Raw genomic sequence first — 22,008 nt, 5'->3', positions numbered from 1 at the left:
CCCCTGAGCCAGCCCCAGCCCCTGGGGGGCAGAGGAGGGGCGGGGCCGCACGACGGATGGCTCCGCGCCCCCGAGGCGACTCCAGACCAGGACCCCAAAGACCCCCCGTCTTCTCCGCCTGAGGGCTGAGCTCTGTCGGGGAGCAGGGGAAGGGGGGACCCACACTGGCAGGCAGTGGGGCTGACCCCCAGGGCGGTCCGGATGCAGAACCAGTGACCTGCTCCCTCCTGCAGCTGGGCACTGCCCGTCGTGCCCCCCTGCCATTCGAGGGATGGCCCAGAGCGGGGAGGAGACGCTGTGGCAGCGGGACGATCTCCCCACCACCAGGATCATGTGTCGAGGCTGCTGCACGCCTGGCCCCGAGGGAGGGGTGACTCGAGGACTCAGGCGGCCCCCTACCCCCGCTCTAGGCTCAGCGGGCAGAGTGAAGGGATTGAGTCCGGGCGGGGGGGGGGCAGGGCCTGGGCAGCCTGGTCCAGCCCGTTTCCGAGCCCACTCTCGGGGTAGCCTGGGCAGACCATCCAGGGGAGAGCCCGGAGCCAGAACAAGCTGCGGCTGCTCCTCCCCGGTGACACCCGGCCCGAAGGGGTTAACAGCAGCCTGCTGGCGGCTGTACAGCTCTGGGGCGCTGTCCAGCCCCAGCTGCGCCTGCCTGCCCGGGGTGGGGCAGCCCCACACCTCGCCTGGGGCAAAGCAGAGCCCAGCTGCGCTCCTAGGGCACGGCCGCCCTGGGCGCTGCCAGAGGAACCTGACCCTCGTCGGCGTCTCTAACGTTCCCGCCAAACACCCTGGGGCTGCAGAGTCTCCTCCGGCCCCAAGGCACCAGCCGCGGGCCGTTCCCCACCCTCCCCTCCAAGTGCCTTTGCGCTGCAGGGTGCCTGGCACAGCTGGGCCCTGCGCGCAGAGCTGGGAGCCGCCTCAATTCTCCTCGTTCCTAATCTGCTTTCGCCGGGCCGGCTGCTGCCTCCAGGGGGGCTGGGGGGTGGCAACATCCCACCGCGCAGGCTGGGAGCTGCCTGCAGGGCCAGGCTGGGTCCTCCTGCCCCCGGCCCTTGCGCCTGGCAGGGGATCAGCCAGCCCTACACTGTGTAACGGGGAGGAGACCGAGCCGGAGCATAGGATCTCCCCACGCCCGGGCCGTGGGGCAGGGTCCGGGAGGCTGTATTCTCGAGGCACTTCCCCCTGCACCCACTCGCGCCGCCCTGGGGTGCAGATGCACTTGGGCCGAGAAGCAGCTGCTGTCGGCCTCTGCAGCCAGGCAGGCGCTAGCCAGGGTCGCTGTGGCAGAGAGAGGGGGTGCTGCTAGGAGGTGGGGGGATTCCTCGGGAATAAAACACCCACCTGTGGCTTTTACTTTCACCTCTTAGTGTCTTTTTGCCCTGTGTCTGCTGCTGCCCCACCTGCGGGTGAGGGAGGCTTGCAGCCCCCGTGCCTCTCTCGGGCCTGCGCCCAGGCGGAGGGTTGGTGTGTTGTGCCCATCACTCCTGCCGGCTGCGGTCACCTTCTCAGCTGGGGCCTGGAGCCTCTTTGTGTCCTGTATCCACTCTCCCCTTGAAGTGGGATGGACTGTGCTTTTTGGGGCATCATTTGCCTGTGGAACTCCTTGCCACTACCTCCCTAGGCTTGACAAGGGGGAGATGTCTCTACAGCTGCCAGGCCCGTCACCCAGTCCCTGCAGCATGCTGTATCGCTCTCTGGAGCGGGCAGGGCCCAGCACTGGGGCTCTTCCACCATCATCTGGCCATGGGCTTGGCTGGAGGCCCAGGGGGTGGCAGGCTGGGGGTCACGGGAGCTGTATTCTACTCAGGGGTAGAATACATAACCAGCTTCTAGCCCCAGGCAGCTCCCAGCATGTTGGGGCTGTCCATGTTACAGAGCGAGGGGGGGCTGATCCCAGCCAGTTCCCTCAAGTGCCCCAGAGAGGGGCAGGGGCCCTGCTCTCAACCGTGAGGCTTGATTGGCAACTGCCTGCTGCAGGGAACTAGCATGGGCAGCACCCCCCCCTTGGGGGACTGGAGGGGGCTTGGTCAGGCCTGACAGCTGACTCTCCACAGCATGAGTGTGCCCCCCACGTTGGACACAGGGAGCTCTAACGCCCCCACCCATCCCACCACCAAGAGCAGCTCCAGGCTGGGGTCGTGCAGGCCCCCACGCTCCTTGTTCCTAGAGCACCAGCCTCTGACCCACAGGGGTGGGCAGCAGTGGAAGCTGGGCTCAGGCCCCCCTGGTTTGCTTGGATTTTAATGCTGGTATTTCTGAAATTCTCTCTGAGGCAAGAGGAGAGCTGTGACTGTGCCCGGACCCTGTCAACTCTCCCACTGGCAGAGGCCCATGGGCAGCCTGGCACAGATCTGTGCCCTGGCACCTACCCTTCAGCCCACAGGTTGCACATGAAACCCCCTGAGTTTTATCCAGGGAGCGAGGCTGGGGCCAGCTTGGCCTGTGGGGCCCCCCCTCCCCCTGTGTGTTCTCTAGAATGGCATTAATATATAAAACCCTTCAACTCCTGCCCGTGTCCGGCTGGTTCCTCCATGCGTGCGGTGCTGCGAGCCTGCTGCCTGCCAGCTCCCAGCTGCTGTTGAGCAGCTGCACAATGCTAGCCCAGGCCTGTTTCCGCTCCAGGCTGGGCCTACACAGCTCAGTGGCAGTCACTGCAGAGTAGTCTGGAACTCACTCAGTGCAAGCAAGAGTGTTGGGGTGCAAGGCCTGCTGGAATGCAAGAGCCTGGAGCTGGGCCCCCCCAGCAGCTTGGTACAGCTGGGAGGGGAGGCAGGCAGCCAGTGGGTGGCTGTGCAATGCTGCTCTGGAGCTCACATGGGTGCTGGCAGCCAGCCCATTGACATTAAAGCAAATCTAGGCTCAGAGTAACACCTGGCAGCTGCCCAGGGGAGGGGGGCAGGCAGTTTTGTGCCATTCTCCTGCAAAGCAGAACCATGGAGCAGCCGCTTTGCACCCGCTCAGTGCCCAGGGCAGGCAGTGGGCCCACGCCTCGGGCCCAGGTGGGCCATTACAGCACCCCTGCTGGACCAAGGCCCCCATCCTGCCACACTGCAGCAGTGGGGACTGGCGCTCCCCCCTGGGCTGGATGGGCCACAGCTGCATGCCAGGAGGGACAGCACTGGAGGCCAGCTGTGTTACAGGGAAGAGAAGGGAGGACAAGGCTGGGCCCTGGAGTCCAGGCTGGGGTGAGGGGGGAGATGTGCACGCTGGCGGCACAGTCCCCTTGGCTGGGGGAAGTTTTGCAGAGGGAAGGAGACAGGATTGACGCCAGCACCGTCCTCCACACCCTTTATTGGTTCTCACTCTCTTCCAGCCACTTCAACCCTAATGGCACCAGGCACTGGGCCCCCGTTCCTGGCACAGGCCCCAGCCACAGGTGGGGCACTCTTAGAGGCAAGGGAGCTGTTGACCAGAGGGCATGGTGCCAGTCTGGCCCTGGGCTCTCGGGGCAGCTGTGAGGGGGGGCAGGGGCTGGGCAGGCAGCAGAGACTCCTGGCACTGGGGGGCTAGAAAAAGGGCATGCCCATCCCTGGTGCCCAGCAGACAGTGCAGGCATGAGCTCAGGGCAACGCACATTCAGGGACTGGGGTAGGAGAGTGCCAGGAGCCAGACTGCAGTGCCCACCTTCCAGCCTTCCCAGCCCCGGCTTTCACAGCCAGCACAACAGGACCCAGGGAGGGGCCCGAGTGCCAGGGAGAAATGGGGGGAGACACAGATGCCAAGGGGGGCTGTAGAAAGCAAAGCAGCCCAGCCGCCTTGCTCTTCAACCCAGGTTCCCAGGCCCTACTGCAGCCCCTAGCTCCCAGCAGTGGGGGAGGAGGGCCTGGCCTGGCCCAGCCCAGCCTCAAGGCCCCCACAGAAGGAGAAGAGCCTGGAGTGGGGTGGGAGCCTTAACCTTCCAAGCTCCCAGCAGGAAGCAGCAATGGGAGCAGAGGACGAAGCTGCATGTGCCCAGACCGCTGTGTCCAGGGTTAAACTCCCATGGCGGGGGGAGCTGGTGGGGGCGCTCTCCCATGTGCTTAGCCCCAGGGGCTGGGTGGGACAGGTCCTGCAGAGCATGGGGCCTGTGTGTCCTGGGGCAGCCAGAGAAAAGGCCCCCGAGGCTGGAAGTCAGACAGACAGACTGAGGGGCCAGAGCAATCCCCACTCCCCCCTCAGTGTGGGCACAGGGGTGCCCCCACAGGCACCTCACAGCAGCCAGGGGGCACCGGCGTCCCAGCGTGGGAGCCAGCGCCGCTTGCAGTCGAGGCTCGACCTGGAGCATCGGTAGCCCCAGGGACAGCAGTGGCGTTGGTCGGGGCAGCAGGAGCCCTGTGGAGAGATGAGGCATGTTACTGTCTGCTGGGGGCAGCCGGGCTGGAGCACAGAGGGGTCCCCCGGAGAGGGAGCAGCTGCCCTGCAGATGGGGCAGGTCACAGAGTCCCCAACCTCCCCCGGTTCCCCTGCCAGGGGCCTGGCCCATAGAACGACCTCCAGCCCTGGTCGCTGGGGGCCGAGGCCACAGCAGGCAGACAGGTGGGGGCCAGCAGCTGGGAGGGGCTGAGGTCCAGGGTCTGAGCAGGCAGCCGGCGGTAGGGGCTGGGCGGATGTTGGAGGCGTGAGAGGCAGGGCTCTGTGCTGCCCTGGGGCGGGCAGCCAGCCCCCCGCCCGTCGCTCACCATGAAGTAGGGGCAGCCAGCCCCCTGCCCGTCGCTCACCATGAAGTAGGGGCAGCAAGCCCAGGTGCCCAAGGCAGCCTTGCAGCAGGTCTGGTGGGTGCGGCAGTAGTGCTGGGCGTCGCAGGTCACCTGGTTGCTGGGCTCCAGGCTGGCGGGCAGCAGGGAGGCGACGAGGCTCAGGGCCCCGGGCAGCACCCGCCCAGCCTGCTGCTTCTCACAGCTCTGTGTGGCCAGGTTGCAGGTGTAGCCCCCTGGGCAGCAGTGCTGGTGATCCTCACAGCACACAGCCTGGGGAGAGAGCGGTCAGCCAGCACCGAACAGAGACAGAGCAGCCTGGCAGGGCTCACAGGGCGTCACCCAGGGCAGAACCCAGGCGTCCTGGCTCCTGACCCCTCCCACCGCCACTCTAACCCACCAGACCCCACTGCCCTCCCCACACACAGACTAACCCAGAGGGTTTCCAACTTTGTTTCTGGTGACCCAGTTGAAGAAAATTGTTGATGCCCGTGACCCACCAGAACTAGGGATGAGGGGTTTGGGAGGGACTCAGAGGGTTGGGGTGCAGGGGTGAGGGCTTTGGGGGAGCTCAGAGGCTTCCTGCCTCTCCTGGCACCGCGCTGCGCCCCGGAAGCGGCCAGCAGCCGGTCGGCTCCTAGGCGGAGGCGCGCAAGCAGCTCCATGCAGCTCTCGCCCACAGGCACTGCCCTCCCCCAGCTCCCATTGGCCCTGCGCAGCCGGTGGAGCCCCGTGGCCCCCCCGCCTAGGAGCCGGACCTGCTGCTGGCCACTTGGGGGTGCAGCGCGGTGTCAGAACAGGGAGGCACTAGCCTGCCTTAGCCGGGCAGCATCACCAGTGGGACTGTTAACGGCCCGGCCAGCGGTGCTGACCAGAGCCACCATGACCCAATGCCCGACATTCCATGACCCACTTCTGGTCATGACCCCGTTTGAAAACCATTGCTCTAACCCACCGGACCCCACTCCCTTCCCAGAGCCAGGAAGAGAACCCAGGAGTCCTGGCTCACACCTTCTCTAAGCCCTGAAGACATCCTTCTTCAGGCCAAGGGGCGAGGTGGGGCACAGCGCAGCCGCAAGGCACAAACATGGCTGTGAGGAGCCGGGGCCTCACCTTGCCCCTGGCACCCCTTGGCACTGAAGAAGCCTGGCAGGGGTGGGCCGTGCGCCTTCACGCCCAGGAGATGGGCACAGCCCCCCGCCCTGCCCTCACATTCGGCAGATGGCAGCAGGCCCAGGTGCCCGTCTCGCTCTTGCAGCAGGTCTGCCCGTCCTCGCAGCTGACTGTCTGGTTGCACTTCACACCTCTGCTCTGGGCGGCGCCAGGAACGTGTGCTGGAGCCTTGGGTGCCCAGGGCACAGAGAGCAGGGCCTGCTGGCAGCTGCCCCACACCGGGTCGCACGTGTGTCCCTTGGGGCAGCAATGGACGTGGTCCTGGCAGCACACAGCCTGGGCGGGGGAAGAGACAGCGCGTGTGACCACAACACGCATCCGCCCTTCCAACTCCTCCATTGGGCGCCCCCCATCCCCTCCCACTGTGTGCCTGCCCCCCCAATCCCGACCCACAGGCCCACCACTCCCCTCCTCCGCTGCGCACCCCCCACAACACCAACCCGCAGCCCCACCACTCCGCTCCTCCGCTGGGGACCCCCCAACCCGCAGCCCCACCACTCGCCTCCTCCGCTGCGTGCCCCCCACAACGCCAACCCGCAGCCCCTCCACTCCCCTCCTCCGCTGGGCGGGACAGGGAGTGGAAGCTCAAGGGCTGCAGCCCCAGGCAGGGGGCCTGTAACCTGAGCCCTACCACCCTCAGGCTTTAGCTCAGGCCCATGGCCCCAGAAAGTCGAAGCCAGCCCTGGCAACCCCATTGAAACTGGTTCCCGACCCACAGTCTGAGAACCACTGCTCCAAGACCTAAGCTAAGGGCAGCGCTGCCAGGGACAACCTCCCTCCGCTCCGCACCTCCAGCAAGGGGCAGCAGCCCCAGCCCCCGGTGGCCAGCCTGCAGCAGGTGCTGCCCTCAGGACAGCTGGTCTGCTCGTCGCACTGCACGTCTCGGCCAGCAGAGGGCGCTCGCACCCGCGCCGGGGTTTTCTCCAGCCAGGGGACGGGGGCGGCGGGCGGGTGGCAGCTGCCCACCACCGGGTCGCAGGTGTATCCCTTGGGGCAGCAATGGACGTGGTCCTGGCAGCACACGGCCTGGGCGGGGGGAGGAGACTCAGCATGTGTGACGACAACATTCACCCCCCACTTACTCCCCTGGACACCCCCAGCCCCACCACCTCCATCTACCGCTGGGTCCCCCCCAAACCTGACCTGCAGCCACACCACCCCCATCCACCGCTGGGGCCCCCCCCCCAACCCCCAGCCCCACCACTAGCCATCTCCACTGGGGGCCCCCCAGCCCAGACCCGCAGCCCCACCACCCCCATCCACCATTGGGGACCCCCCCAAACCCGACCCACAGCCCCACCATTCCCCTCTTCTGCTGGTCACCCCTCAGCGCCAACCGTGTCCTGTAGCCTGCGCTCCGACCCACCTCCTCCAGGGGGCAGCAGCCCCAGCCCCCGGTGGCCAGCCTGCAGCAGGTGTTGCCGTCAGGACAGCTGGTCTGCTCGTCGCACTGCACGTCTCGGCCAGCAGAGGGCGCTCGCACCCGCGCCGGGGTTTTCTCCAGCCAGGGGACGGGGGCGGCGGGCGGGTGGCAGCTGCCCACCGCCGGGTCGCAGGTGTATCCCTTGGGGCAGCAATGGACGTGGTCCTGGCAGCACACGGCCTGGGCGGGGGGAGGAGACTCAGCATGTGTGACGACAACATCCACCCCCCACTTACTCCCCTGGACACCCCCAGCCCCGACCCCCAGCCCCACCACCGCTATCCACGGCTGGGGGCCCCCCCCCAAACCCGACACACAGTCCCACCACTGCCATCCACTGCTGGCCCCCGCCCCCCCCAGCCCCACCACCGCCATCTACCTCTGGGGTGCCCCCCCCAGCCCCGACCCCCAGCCCCACCACCGCCATCTACCGCTGGGGCACCCCCCCCAAACCCAACCCACAGCCCCACCACCCCCATCCTCCGCTGGGGCTCCCCCCCCCAGCCCCGACCCCCAGGCCCACCACCGCCATCTACCGCTGGGTCCCCCCCAAACCCGTCCTGCAGCCCCACCACCCCCATCCACCGCTGAGCCCCCCCCAACCCCCAGCCCCACCACTAGCCATCTCCACTGGGGAGCCCCCAGCCCCGACCCGCAGCCCCACCACCCCCATCCACCATTGGGGACCCCCCCCAAACCCGACCCACAGCCCCACCATTCCCCTCCTCTGCTGGGCATCCCTCAGCACCAACCATGTCCTGTAGCCTGCGCTCCGACCCACCTCCTCTAGGGGGCAGCAGCCCCAGCCCCCGGTGGCCAGCCTGCAGCAGGTGTTGCCGTCAGGACAGCTGGTCTGCTCGTCGCACTGCACGTCTCGGCCAGCAGAGGGCGCTCGCACCCGCGCCGGGGTTTTCTCCAGCCAGGGGACGGGGGCGGCGGGCGGGTGGCAGCTGCCCACCGCCGGGTCGCAGGTGTATCCCTTGGGGCAGCAATGGACGTGGTCCTGGCAGCACACGGCCTGGGCGGGGGGAGGAGACTCAGCATGTGTGACGACAACATCCACCCCCCACTTACTCCCCTGGACACCCCCAGCCCCGACCCCCAGCCCCACCACCGCTATCCACGGCTGGGGGCCCCCCCCCAAACCCGACACACAGCCCCACCACTGCCATCCACTGCTGGCCCCCGCCCCCCCCAGCCCCGACCCCCAGCCCCACCACTGCCATCCACCGCTGGGGTGCCCCCCCCCTAGCCCCGACCCCCAGCCCCACCACTGCCATCTACCGCTGGGGCGCCCCCCCCCTAGCCCCGACCCCCAGCCCCACCACCGCCATCTACCGCTGGGGCGCCCCCCCCAAACCAGACCTGCAGCCACACCACCCCCATCCACTGCTGGGGGACCCCCCCCAACCCCCAGCCCCACCACTAGCCATCTCCACTGGGGGCCCCCCAGCCCCGACCCGCAGCCCCACCACCCCCATCCACCGCTGGGGACCCCCCCCAAACCCGACCCGCAGCCCCACCACCCCCATCCACCGCTGGGGACCCCCCCCAAACCCGACCCGCAGCCCCACCACCCCCATCCACCGCTGGGGACCCCCCCCAACCCGACCCGCAGCCCCACCATTCCCCTCCTCTGCTGGGGACCCCCCCCCCAAACGCGACCCGCAGCCCCACCATTCCCCTCCTCTGCTGGTCACCCCTCAGTGCCGACCGTGTCCTGTAGCCTGCGCTCCGACCCACCTCCTCCAGGGGGCAGCAGCCCCAGCCCCCGGTGGCCAGCCTGCAGCAGGTGTTGCCGTCAGGACAGCTGGTCTGCTCGTCGCACTGCACGTCTCGGCCAGCAGAGGGCGCTCGCACCCGCGCCGGGGTTTTCTCCAGCCAGGGGACGGGGGCGGCGGGCGGGTGGCAGCTGCCCCCCGCCGGGTCGCAGGTGTATCCCTTGGGGCAGCAATGGACGTGGTCCTGGCAGCACACGGCCTGGGCGGGGGGAGGAGACTCAGCATGTGTGACGACAACATCCACCCCCCACTTACTCCCCTGGACACCCCCAGCCCTGACCCCCAGCCCCACCACCGCTATCCACGGCTGGGGGCCCCTCCCCAAACCCGACACACAGCCCCACCACTGCCATCCACTGCTGGCCCCCGCCCCCCCCAGCCCCACCACCGCCATCTACTGCTGGGGTGCCCCCCCCCAGCCCCGACCCCCAGCCCCACCACCGCCATCTACCGCTGGGGTGCCGCCCCCAGCCCCGACCCCCAGCCCCACCACCGCCATCCACCGCTGGGGACCCCCCGGGGGGGCAGCAGTGCAGGCGATCGCTGCAGCAGACGGCCTGGAGTGCTGGGGAAGAACCCATGCCCGGTTAGACCCACTGTATGGCCAGGGCCCCCCGGGGCAGGCAAATCCAGCTCCGGGGCAGCCAACCACTGGTGCGGTGGGGGATGTCCCCCAGGGGCTCAGCGCCAAGGTAGCCGCCAGCCCCTCCCTCAGGCAGGAACTTAGCTGGCAGGGCCCCTAGGCCCCAGCCATTTCTACAGCGTCTTCTCTGGGCACACCCAGCCCCCAGCAGCCCTGCAATGCAGCCACTGCTGGGAGGACCAGCTAGGGGACGTAGCCCAACAACGAACTTCTGAGAGGGGCCCTTAGGAGTTGGGACATGCCCAGAGCAGGCCTGAGGGAACCTGCCTGCCTAGCACGGCGTGAACCTGGCCCCCAAGGCTCAGCACGGGGCATCAGTCTGGGGCAGATACCAGAGGCGGCGGCTGTGTGGGCAGATCGCTGGTGCCAGTCCAAGCCAGGAGACCAGCAGGAGCAGAGCCTGGCCGGCCGCACGTTAAGACATGACGCAGACTGCCAGACGCCCTGTTCTGTGCAGCGTGATGCCCACCCAGGGGTGCCCCCCCAGCCCACTCCCCTCCCCCAGGCCGGGCTCTCTCCTCTCCACAGGCCTGGGGCATCACCATCCCCTGGGCCGCGTTGTAACGGGGGCCGGGTTTCACCTGCCCAGGGGCGCAGGATGCCAGACCGGACTCTGCAGCACTTCTGTGCCATGGGGCAGGCGTCAATCCGAAAGGGGCTGGCGCAGTGGGGCACAGACATCCCAAGTCATGGGAGGCTCCTGGTTGCCCTAGGACACCAGGAGGAGGGGCAGAGGGAACAGGCAGCTCACAGAATACCCTGGGAGGGGTAACTCGTAACCCACGTCCTGCCCTGCCCGCCCCATCCTCACTCACATTCTGCAGTGGGCAGCAGCCGTACTGGCCGGTGGGCAGCTGGCAGCAGGTGGTGCCATCCGGACACGCTGACTGGTGGTCGGGGCAGGTGATCATGATAAATGAGGCTGGGGAGGGCAGGGGAAGCAAGGTCAGGGGGGCACAGACCAACCAAGCCCTCCCCCACCCCCCCCAGCTGCCCCACCAGGGCCCTGACAGCACCTGCCACCCCACAGGCCTCTGCCCCGGCTCCAGGCAGGGCCCCAGGAGCAGGCTTGGGGTCACCTCCTACCATGGGGGCTGTGCCTCCCCATGAGGTGAGCTCTCAACCCGGCTCTGGGGACAGCCGGTGACCCCTGTATCCAACTCCTCTTCCCAGAGAAGCTGAGGGGGTGTCCTACTGAATGTACACACCCACCACTGCAATGCAGCCACCTCTGGGGGCAGCCTGCTTGCTGTTTAACAGCGCACAGGAAGGGAAGCAGACCCTGGGTGTACGACACACCCCCACCTCGCCCCAGGATCCCAGGGCCGTCTCTGCTGCCCGAGCAGCCCTGTAACGAGTGTCTTCCATGGCGATGCGGGGCAGGGGAAGCCCCTGTAGCACAGCGCCCCCTAGACAAGGGGCTAGCTCACTCCTCCAGCCAGGGTGTGGGCCCGACACAGAGGGCACCACATGGCACGGGGAGCCCCGCCCCTCCAGCCTGCGCCCCGGGACCCCCACACATGGGGCCGAGCAGCCCGTGGGACCGCTCCCCACCCCCTGGCCGTGCCATACCTGGCACTCCCTGCCATGGCGCACGCTTCCGGGCCGGCACCTTGCTGCCCAGGGGCTGCTCGCCGGCGGCTGAGAGGCAGCGGGCATGTTCCAGGTCGCAGGTGGTGGCATGGGGGCAGCAGTGCACCTTGTCCACGCAGCAAGCGGCCTGCCAGAGACACGGGACGTGGCAGAGCAGAGAGGGAGCCAGCAACCCCGCCAGCTCCCTCCCTGGCCCCCCACCTCGACCACACGGCACCCAGGTCGACCCCCAGCACCTCTCACACCAGCGCCTCGCCCTGGCTTGGCACAGCTGCCCCAGAACCAACCCTGACCCACGGCCCCCTGTATACCATCCCTGCCCCCCTGCCGACCCACAGCCCCCCCGTATACCAGCCTGCCCCCCATACCAGCCCATAGCCCCCTGTATCCCAGCCCTGCCACCTGCCAACCCACGGCCCCCTGCATCCCAGCCCCACCCCCCTGTCAGCCCAGGCCCCCTGTATCCCAGCCCCACCCCTGCCTCCACAGCTGACCCACAGACCCCTCTATCCCAGTCCCGCCCCCTGCCAACCCAGAGCCCCCTGTATCCCAGCCCCACCCCTGCCCCCCTGGTGTCCCAGACCCACCCTGCTCCCCCAGCTGACCCACAGCCTCCTGTATCCCACCCCTGCCGCCCCACGTCCCCCTGAGCCCTGTGTATCCTGGCCTGACCCCTGTCCCCCCAGTCAACCCACGGACCCTCATATCCCAGCCCTGACACCCACCCACCCACGGCCCCCTGTACCCCAGCTTTGCCCCCAAGCTGACCCACAGCCCCCTGCATCCCAGCCCATCTCCTCAATGTTCCCTATATCCCAGCCCTGAGCTCCCTGCACACACCCCCAGAGCCCTCTTCCTGCCACCCGGTACCTGTGGCATGGGGCAGCACCCCCAGGAGCCAGTGGGCATCATGCAGCAGGTGGACTCATTGGGACACTCTGATTCGCCATCAGGGCACTGGACAGCATCAGCGGCCGGGAGATCTGCCAAGAGCGTGACCAGCGCCTGGCACTCAGCCGGGAGAAGCCAGGGCAGCCCTGCCCTCAGCCCCTCGCCCACAGGCAGAGGCCACTCGGCAGGCACCACCTGGGCAAGCAAGCAGCTCCACCAGCCCACCAGAAGGTGCCAGCTGGAGTCTCTTGCTCCAGGGCCCTCCCCAGGGGAGTCCAAGACCCACTGGGGCCCGGGTAGGGGAATCCACGAGCCCCTGCCCCCAGTGCGATGGGAACGCCCCTGCTATAGACCCTGCCCCCCACAATCCAACAGCTGGAGGACTAGAAGCCAAACCCTCCCACACCAGTGCAGCCAGGCATGTGGCGTGGCCGCCATGAGCCGCTGTGCACTGGGCAAAGCTCCTGGCATTGGGCAGAGCCCCTGGCATCGGGCAGAGCCCGGTTGGCACCAGACCCGGGGCCAGAGGCAGAGGCTGGAAGTGCCAACAGGGTCCCCTTGTGTCATGCAGCAGCCACACTCGGACGCTGGGGCCCCGGACACCCGGAGGTCACGCCGGTCCCCCCCGACCCCATACCTGGGAACACAAAGCAGGATTTGCCGTCGGCACTGCAGTGGGATCCCCGGGGGCAGCAGCGATGCCTGTCGGCGCAGGCGACGGCCTGAGGAGAGACAGAGGAGATGGCTCTGGGTGGCCCAGACAGCCACGGGGCAGAGGGGAGGGGCTGCTGCAGCATATCCCAGCACCCTGAACCCTGGGACAGGGGACAGTGGCTGGGAGCAGCCACATGGGCCACGGGAATGCACCCGAGGCAGATGGACACCAGCACCAAGCAGCTCCGACCCCTTGACCCCAACATCCCCCCCCCCCCCACACACACACACAGATGGGGAAACTGAGGCACAGTGAGGGGACAGAACTCAGTGGAAGAGGATGGGGAACAGAACCCAGGAATCCTGAGACCCCTAGTTCTAAGCACCGGAGAATGCTGCTTCCCCCAGGCCAGAATAAACACTGCCCCCCTGGGCTACGGACGGGGGGAGGTAAAGGAAAACACCCAGCCTGTGGCCAAGCAGGAGTTTTCAGGACCAGGGAGAGCCAGAGCCATGCCCTACAATCCATTCTGCAGCTGGTAACTCCCGGCACTGTACCGCCCCCATGCCCTCTACTCCCACATAGGCACCACGGGCCACCCAGCCCCACGTCCTGTCTTCCGCAGGGGCCAGCCCCAGGTGAACCAAGAAGCCCCACAGTAGCAGATGTAGTATAATCTGCTCCCCCTCCCCAGCCAGCCCGGAATGCCTCATCCTAATCTGAGTCAGGCTGAAGCCCCGAAGGAGGAGGTCTGAGCTCCCGTCCGCGCTAGCGGCAACGGTGACAACTCGGAGTGTCCCATGGACCCACAGGAACAGCCAATCCCTTCTTGGCCTCCCTGCAGCAGGGAGTTCCACAGTGTGACTATGCCCTGGGTGGAAGGTATTTCCACTGACCCCCAGGGGAGATCCCTTTCCCCACACCCTGCCTACAGGCAGGGTCTGAACCAGCCTGGCAGCTGGCCAGGAAGCTCTCTGGGGAGTATGGGCCAGCCCAGCAGCTCACCCTGGGACTGTGGGTACGGCTGCTCACGTCCCAAGAACAAGCTGGACAGCAAACCCACGGAGACCCCCACCCCCTGGGCAAGGCACTTACCTCTGACAATGGGCAGCAGCTGAAGGAGCCGGCCGACGTGCGCAGGCAGCTGTGTTCCACGGGGCACCAGGTACCATCGGGGCACACGGTCCCGGCAGGCTTGGCCACGCTGCTGGCCTGGGTCATAGGCACGGAGTGCGAGGAGCCCTGGTGGAGGAGGCAGAGGGTGAGAGGGATGCAGTGCCGGGAACCCGGAGCACAATGGCCCCCCAAAACCACCCGCTGGCTCCTGGTCAGAGCAGGGGGGCTGAGTCATGGCTTGGGAGCAGCCAGACTAAACTGCCTTGGGCAGACCCTCAAACACCCCCAGATCCCACCCCAGGGGTGCCGGGCTCTCAGCGGGGGAGACGTACAGCAAGCGCTCACAGCCTGGGCTGGGAAGGGCACCCGGCACAGACATGTCTGCTTTCCACGTCGGGCACCAGCGCAACCAGGAGGGTGCTGGCGGGCAGGTCCCTTCCCCTTAACTGGCCCGGTTGGGGGCCCAGCTCTGCCCGGGGCACCTGCGACAGGGCAGGAGACCCCTGAGCTTCGGCAGTTTCTACCCATTTTTGGCTGGGGGGTTTTGCCCTGGTGTATAGACCAGGGTCTGCCCCCCAGCACACAGAGCTCAGGGCAGGGGGTCCTGTTCACTCCCAGACAGTGGGCCCAGGCTGCTCCAGAGGGCACAAAGGGACTGGATCCCCCCCTCCCCCCCCATGAGGGAAGGGCCTCAGCAGCCGGTGGAGGAGGGTTAACCACAGACTCCTGGCAGCGCGGGGTGGGACAGCAGATGAGGCAAGCAGGGCAGTTAATCACAGCCAGGTTCTGCAAGGCTTCCGCTAGGGATCTGGGTTACGACAATGCTCCCGCCCGCCCCAGCCCGGGCTCTTCCTCCCGTCCCCAGGAGCGACTCCCTCCACACCCCCAGCCACGAGAGCAGCTCAGGCCCTGCAGCGTCGTGCCAGCTGGGGCACTGGCCAGAGACCCAGCGAGCTCACTCCACGCAGGCCAGAGCGGCTGGCTCTGAGAGACCTTCACTGCCCATAGCGACCCTTCCAGCCCTCGCCAGGGATGTGACGCAGATACTCACCAGAGACGGTGGGCAGCAGGCATAGCCATCCCCTCCGGGATCCCGGCAGCAGACGTCAAGCCCCTGGCACAGCCGGCCATCGGGGCACCGCAGGGAGGTCACTGCTCCAGACAGCGCCAGCCACAATGGCACGAGCGACCACATCCTTGGGGAGAGACCCTGCGAGGGACCAGCCAACAGCTGCTCAGACGCCTCACTCCACCATGTTTCCTGGGGCACCTGGCTTTAACCCTGAGCCGCCAGCTGGCTGTGGGGCTAGGCAGGACCCCAGACACAGCCGGGGGCAGAGAAGCAGAACTCCTTGGTTCTGTCCCTGGCTCTGCTACCGACGTGCTGTGCAGCCGGGGACAAGCAGAGTCATTCACCTGCCTCTGTGCCTCAGTTTCCCCATCTGTAAAATGGGGGTAAGTACTTACCTTTTCCCACACCCCTGAACCAGGAGACCCCACTGCACAAAAACAGCCACAACACCAGCCCCAGCCCCACCCCTCCTGCTAATGCAGCAGGCCACTTCCCCAGCCAGGGCCCCCACCCGCTCTGAGAGCTGTTCTCTGGCACCAGCCTGCTTCTAGGTGAGGGCCCTGGCTGCGGCGGTGACCCCACAGCTGCGCCTGGCCGGACCAGCGGATCCCAGTGCTGGGGTGGGGGCTGTGGTTCAGGTGTGGTCCCTCCCGCCCCCTCCGGCTAGGACCCACCAGCTGCCCCCCTTGTGACACTGCCTCGTGCCCGTCCCACAGTGCTCAACCGCGCCCAGGGAAAGCCCCCGCAGGCTGCACGAGCGTCTTACGCTGCTCAGAGCCGCTGGTGCGATGCAGGGTTCAGCTGGCGGGCTAGGCCCTGGCATGCAGCCTCTGCCCCCTTGCTGTTGGGAACCAGCTCTGGGAGGGGATCAGTGACCAAACCAGCCCCACGGCACAAAGTCCAGGCTGATAAGAGCTTCCACCCAGATCTCCAGCCTGGCCCCCTCCCCCAGCGCTGCGGCCCCAGTGGGGATCTGGCCACAGGCCAGCAGAAACACGGATGCAGCAGAGAGGCGGAAATGCAAGCCGTGTATCAGGGCACAGCAGCTTGGGAAGCAGCTGGGCCTGTCGGAGACATGTCTGGCCCATCCTCCCCCCCTCCGGCCGCCCCGGCTTCACAGCCCCTTTGAGCTCCAGCAGCGTTGGCCAGTGGTTAGAACACAGAGCCAGGACTCTGGAGTCCTATTCTGGCCCGACAGCCCTCTCCTGCCCTGCTGTGAGCTGGCGAGGCCCATGACCCCGGCCAGGGAGAGGCCGGGCAGCTCATTCCTTGTGCTCCGGGACGTTCGGGCTGGAAGGGGCTACTCACGCTCCCTGGCTGCTGCAGGGGACTCTGGAGTCGACCTGGGTGAACCGGGCCCACTGCCACTCAGCCATGGGTCCCACGCGTACGCACGGCAGGGACCTGCAGGCCGGCCAGGCAGGCAGGGTCTGTACTGAGGCCAGGGCGGTGCTGAGAGGGGCTGTGGGCGGGCAGCGTGCCGGGGGAGGTCCTGCAGCACCACGGCAGCCCGGGGAAGCGCTCACACCCGCACGCCTGCCGGCAGGGAGGGGCAACTGCAATTTGCTCGGTGCAGGTGTCTCCCGGACAGAACTGCGGGGGGGGAATCACAGCCTCCCCCTGCCCTGTGTTCATGGTGCTCCCCAATGGCAGGCAGCGTCAAGTGCTCACTGGGTCAGGCGAGGAACAACTCCACCTGCCTAAATTCAAGAGACAAGCCCTGAACAGTGGGGCAGGCGTCGCTCAGCCCCTTGGGAAGATCCCACCCGCCCCAGAAAGCCCCTCAGAGACGGGTGGGGGGGGCGGGACAGTGGGGAGCAGGCCTGGGCCAGAGCCACGACTCATCTCCCCGATCTCCCCCGCTCCCCGGTGCTCTTGATCCTGGAACCAGAGCCCCAGCATTGGCTGGACCTGGCCTGACAATGGTCCCACAGCTCCTGCGCTGCCCAGAGCACGCCCCCCCGCCAGCCCACCAGAGCCCAGGGAGTTTCACTCCATGCAGCCAGGGAATCCTTGTCCATTCCTGCTCCCAGCTGCCCCACCCACCAGCAAAGCACAGGGCCCTACAGACTCTCCTCTGCCCCCGCAGAGCAACCCCTGGCACTGGGCTGGTGGGATAAGGGTTTGCTTGCCTCCATCGGGGGCGGGAGGAGGCGTCTCACCCGGCCCCTGCCCATGGGCATGGAGACGTGTGCCCGCCCTCCACCTGGCTCCAGGCCCCGGCAGCTGCATGCGTTCGCCTCTAGCCGCGTTCGCCTCATGCACCGTAACCACGAGACGCAACCCTCAGCCGCGGCTCCCCGATAGCACGCGGCCCTCACCTCATGCTGCAGCCCAAGGGGCATGGCTCAGCCTGCTGGGGGCACTACAGCCCCCCAGCAGCTAGGCAGAGGGTCGTTCCTGGGCAGAGGCAGTTCTGTCCTGTCACCCCCCACAGTGCCGCCGCGTCGACAGCTCAGTGTTTGCTCATGGGGCAAATGAGGGCCAGATCCCCTCCTCCCGCCAGAGAGCAACCCCTGGCACTGGGCCTCTCACCCCACAAGTCCCCCTCTGCTCCTACCAGCTGCCCCTGGAACGCTGCACCCTCAGCTCCCAGCACCCAACTCAGCCTGGAGAGCCTGTGCCCAGCACCAGGGCTGCTTCATGCCAACAACCGGGGGACAGACCGGCACAGGCAGGGAGGGCTCTGGGCCAGGTACCAGAGCGGCAGGGAGTCAGACGCCTGCTGGCCAGGGCAGGCCCCCACGTGCTCTCGCTTCCCCCTGCCCACACGCTTTCTCCTGCCTGCCAGCCAGCCCTGGGAGTCTGGTTCTGGCTCCCCCCGCCTCTGGCCCAGCGCTCCTGTCAGCAGGGTGGAGAGGCAGGTCACAGCCAGACAGGGGTGATAAGCATTTGTGGGAGAGCAGCCACCACGGGGACAGCCTCCCGGCCCGGGTGCAAGCCTCTGGGTGACGGTGTGGTTAACCAACTCCCCCCAGCTCACCAGCGATGTTATCGTCGAGCCTGAGAGCGCGAGTCCTGTCGGCTCAGCAGCCTTTCACGGCAGTTCTCACCCCCCGCGCCCGAGACAGGCTGTGCTGAGACACTGCAGCGCCCAGCCGTAGGAGGGGGAGCCCCCTTGTACACGTGGAGAAACTGAAGCACTGAAAGGGGCTGCGATTGCACTAAGTTCAGGCAGCCAGTCAGCGGCAGAGCTGGGGACCAAACTAGCTCCCAGTCACTTCTGAGCCCCCGAGGGCTTGGTAAGGGGCAGCAAAGCGGGTCTGGCTCTGGGCACAGTTCATAACCCCACAGTGGGAACAGGGCGTGCGCTGAACCTCAGCTCCTTGCAATCCTTGGGACTCTCGCTGGAGCACAGCTCCCATGGCTCTAGCTGGAAAGAAGCCATCCCTGCACCGAGTTGGGGGCCAGGACCTGTCTCCCATTGTCAGCGCACCACTGACCTGCTGGGTGACCGGGGGCAAGTTCCCTCCCCAGGTCTCAGTTTCCCCATCTGCTAGGGGACAATGCTTCCCCAGGGTAGGGCTCAATCCCCACCTGTGGAGGGCTACGCGCCTCTCAGCACAAGCATGTCCAGAAGTGCCTTCCCGGGGGCACATCACGCACAGACACAAGCAAAGGACCTTCCTGCCTCCCCCACTGCTGCTTCCCACCCCTAGATTCATGCGCATTCTGGGCCCGCCACCATGTGCCCTCCTAGATTGTGCAAAGGAGCCTCAGGCGTGTCCCATAGCGCTCACTCACCCCAGCTGCCCCTTGCCCTCGGAGAGACCTGTAACAGCATTTGCAGCGAAAGCAGCACGCGGTGTTTACAGCTCATGTAGAGCGCCAGGCGAGCGTGCAATAAAGATCCGAGCGAGCGCACTGGAGCTGGGGGTTGCCTCCACCAGTTCCTCTTACTTCACTCACATTGCTGAGTTTGCACCCGGTTTCTACCAGCTGTGAAGGAAACAAAACCCCATGACAGAGGAGGACAAGCCAGATGGGGAAGCAAAACTAGAGAGACGGGTGGCAGAGTGCGGTGCAAACAGCTGGGTCCCTCAACACACCCCACCGTTTCAGGGCCCACTACACTGGAAAAGCTACCATGTAGGGGAGCTGATTGAGGGTACAGCCACACCCTGATATGATTAACACTATTTCACCTGGTACTGTAGACAGGACCTATCTGTCCCACTGAACCCCAGGCTGCCGCCCAGTTTGGGGAGATGGTTAGACACTTGATCAGCTCCCATCCACCTCACAAACATGGGGATGCATTTTAGCTGGGTCAGGGGCCGGGGAAGATGACCATATTGTAGTGGAGTCTCCCCAACACTGCTCTTCCTGTAGTGTAGATGGGAGCCAAGGCAGGGATGCAAACAGCTATTGCACTAGGGCAGAGAGAGAGGGAGGGGGAGGGCGAGGGCCCCACTCCCACCCCCACCCAGCAGGACCAAGGCAGAGCATCTAAACCGCAGCAGTCCTGGAAAACCCGCCCCAGGCAAAGAATCTGACACATCCGTAGAGTCACCTGGACCAGACAACTGGGCACCAGACAGACACTAGCTGGCTGGGCTTTGCTCACAGAGGGCTTGAGATGCACGTAGGGCTGTTTCCCAGAAGGGCAATGCCAAAGCAGAGGTGTCCCCACGTCAGGGACAAGAAAACGGAACAGCAGCGCCAGCCCACGGGCACTCGGTCCAGAAACTGCTGGTCACACAGCTCGGCCTCGCAGCAACCTGCCTGGGCCATTCCAGGTCCAGTCCAAGGCAGCTCATCCACACGCCAGGGGCATGACGGGCCCAATGAGCCGGGGCACAGCCACCAAGCCGGGAAGGGACTTGGGGAGTCTTCACTGCCAAGTGGGTGTGGCGGTACCAGGAGAGAGCTGCCTGCACTTGCCTAAACTCCTGATGGAGACATGGTTCTGGATTTTACTGGGACCTAGCGACGGGAAGCCCGGGTGTGGGAGGAGACAGCACCACCCTCCCCGAGCCATGGCAGGGTAGAAAGCCCTAGATTCCTAGTGCAATGGTTAATGCGCTCATTTGCCTGCTGTACACCCAATCCCCTTTGGCCGTGGAGACCCAGCTGGGCCATGGGCCCTCACGGAGGGGGCCAGCCCCACACCATCCCACATACTAACACCATGGTCAAACCTGCCCCAAGATAAGCGAGGCGGAGGGTGCCGGGGAGAGGCCAGTTTTGGCAGAGCGTGCCCGCTAGGGGAGCACCGGTCTTATGTCATCTCCAGCAGCCAGCACCTGCCTAGGAGACGAGATACCAGGCAGGTGCACCAGGATCCAGGCAGCATGGCTGGGCTAGTCACATGAGTCTGTCTCTTTGCTCACTCGCTCGCACATCACACGGGGATATGAATCATGCCCTGGGTAGCCAGGAGACGACAGGCCGCCAGCAGGAGTCGTGCCTGGGCAGCACCACCCAGTAAGCCACACAACCTTGGGAAGAGCAGCACCCACCACCACCACAGAAGGGGAAACTGAGACACAGAGCTAGCCTGGCCTGCCAAGGTACAGGGCAGCTCAGGTCCAGAGCCAGGAACAGAACTCAGGGCCCCTGGCTCCGAGCCCTTCCCCTCCCACGCTAGCCACGGGGGAAGCGCTGCGAAGTGCTGGCCCAGCTGGGCACCGGCTGTGGGCAGCGGGGCGACGCCACCCAGGAGCCCTTACAGCCAGGCCAGCGCGCCCAGCGCAGCCGGTCCCGCCGGGCACTGGTGCAAGCGGCACCGCCCGCCACAGCTCCAGCCCCGGGCCCGGTCTGGGCCCCGCAGCGCAGGGGGCCACGTGCCGACCACGCATTGAGCCAGGGACCCGACCCACGACCCGACCCGAGACACGACCCGAGACACGACACACGACCCGAGACACGACACACGACCCGACCCGAGACCCGACCGCAGCCCCTACCCGCAGCGGGGAGCCCCGGGGGCTGCAGATGGGGCGGGAAGGGGGCTCCCTGCCGGGACAATAAGTGGCCGGGGCCGGCAGCTGCCAGCCGGGCTCCCCCCGGGGCCCCACGCGCCAGCCCCCCCGGAAAAGCCAGGCCGAAGGGGACCCCCCGCAGCGCCCCCGGCCCCGCACCTGAGGCTGCACCGCGCGCACCGACCCGGCGGCTCCCGACCGGCTGCAGCTCACGGGCCCCGCGAACCCAGCTCCAGCCGCCGGCCCCGCCCACTCCTCCGGATTGGTCACGGGGCGCGGCCTGCCTCGCTCCCATTGGGCGCTGCCCTCAAAGGCGGCGGAGCGCGCGGAGGAATGCGCCCCGCGCCCCGTGGGAAGCCCCAGGAGGTCATGTGACGAGCCAGTCACGTGACCCAGCGGGTCCGCGCACGTGGTTGCCCCTGCGGCCTGGTCTGCGCCCCCCCCCCCCACCCCGCCAGGCTCGAGGCCGCCCCCGCGAGCCCCCCCCAGGGTGACCCCCCCCGCCAGGCCCGAGGCTGCCCCCGCGAGCCCCCCCCGGATGACCCCCCGCCAGGTCCGAGGCCCCCCCGAGCCCCCCCCGGGTGCCCCCTCGCCAGGCCCGAGGCCGCCCCCGCCCGCCCCCCCCAGGATGACCCCCCCGCCAGGTCCGAGGCCCCCCCCGAGCCCCCCCGGGTGCCCCCCCGCGAGCCCCCTCGCCAGGCCCGAGGCCGCCCCCGCCCGCCCCCCCCAGGATGACCCCCCCGCCAGGTCCGAGGCCCCCCGAGCCCCCCCGCCGGAGGCGAGCCCGGTGCCGCAGACACAAGCCCCGGCGCGCCCCGGGGACGGACCGAGAGCGGCTCGGCGCGGGGCCAGGAGCGTGTCCCGAGGGGAGCCGGGCGGGGGCCGGCCCTGGGGCTGCCGGCTCCTGGCGGCTTCTCACGCCGCTCTCGGGGCCGGACCTGGAGGCCGGTCCCTGCTGCGGCGTCCGGCTCCCTCGGGCGGGGGCTGACGATCAGCTGCCGATTTTGCAAACAGCTTAAGATCCGGCCCAGGGCGACAGCCGGCAGAGCTGGCAAGAGAGCCCA

General features: G+C 67.3%; 1 protein-coding gene across 6 annotated transcripts; it reads right to left on the bottom strand.

The window, feature by feature from the left end:
- Nucleotides 1-3,271: 3,271 nt before the first annotated feature.
- On the bottom strand, nt 3,272-21,212 carry GRN (granulin precursor). 6 transcript variants are annotated; one of them, XM_077806241.1, is made up of 14 exons: nt 21,104-21,212; nt 15,000-15,158; nt 13,928-14,074; nt 12,815-12,899; nt 12,157-12,269; nt 11,266-11,413; nt 10,509-10,615; nt 9,013-9,249; nt 8,051-8,287; nt 7,213-7,449; nt 6,636-6,872; nt 5,886-6,122; nt 4,698-4,946; nt 3,272-4,311 (listed from the first exon to the last, which is right to left on the bottom strand). In XM_077806241.1, exons 2-14 carry the CDS (start codon nt 15,141-15,143, stop codon nt 4,189-4,191), a joined length of 2,301 nt encoding a protein of 766 aa, XP_077662367.1. In that variant the 5' UTR covers nt 15,144-15,158; nt 21,104-21,212; the 3' UTR covers nt 3,272-4,188. The 6 variants fall into 6 exon arrangements, 5 of the variants coding, with proteins under 5 accessions (XP_077662367.1, XP_077662369.1, XP_077662370.1 ...); XM_077806243.1 differs by lacking the exon at nt 21,104-21,212 and adding an exon at nt 18,930-18,949; XM_077806244.1 differs by lacking the exon at nt 21,104-21,212 and adding an exon at nt 18,765-18,869.
- Nucleotides 21,213-22,008: the final 796 nt, after the last annotated feature.

This window comes from Eretmochelys imbricata, chromosome 27 (assembly GCF_965152235.1).
Source record: "Eretmochelys imbricata isolate rEreImb1 chromosome 27, rEreImb1.hap1, whole genome shotgun sequence".
Taxonomy (NCBI): domain Eukaryota; kingdom Metazoa; phylum Chordata; order Testudines; family Cheloniidae; genus Eretmochelys; species Eretmochelys imbricata.
Note: the sequence above shows the minus strand (reverse complement) of the source record. Positions and strands in the feature narration are given on the sequence as shown.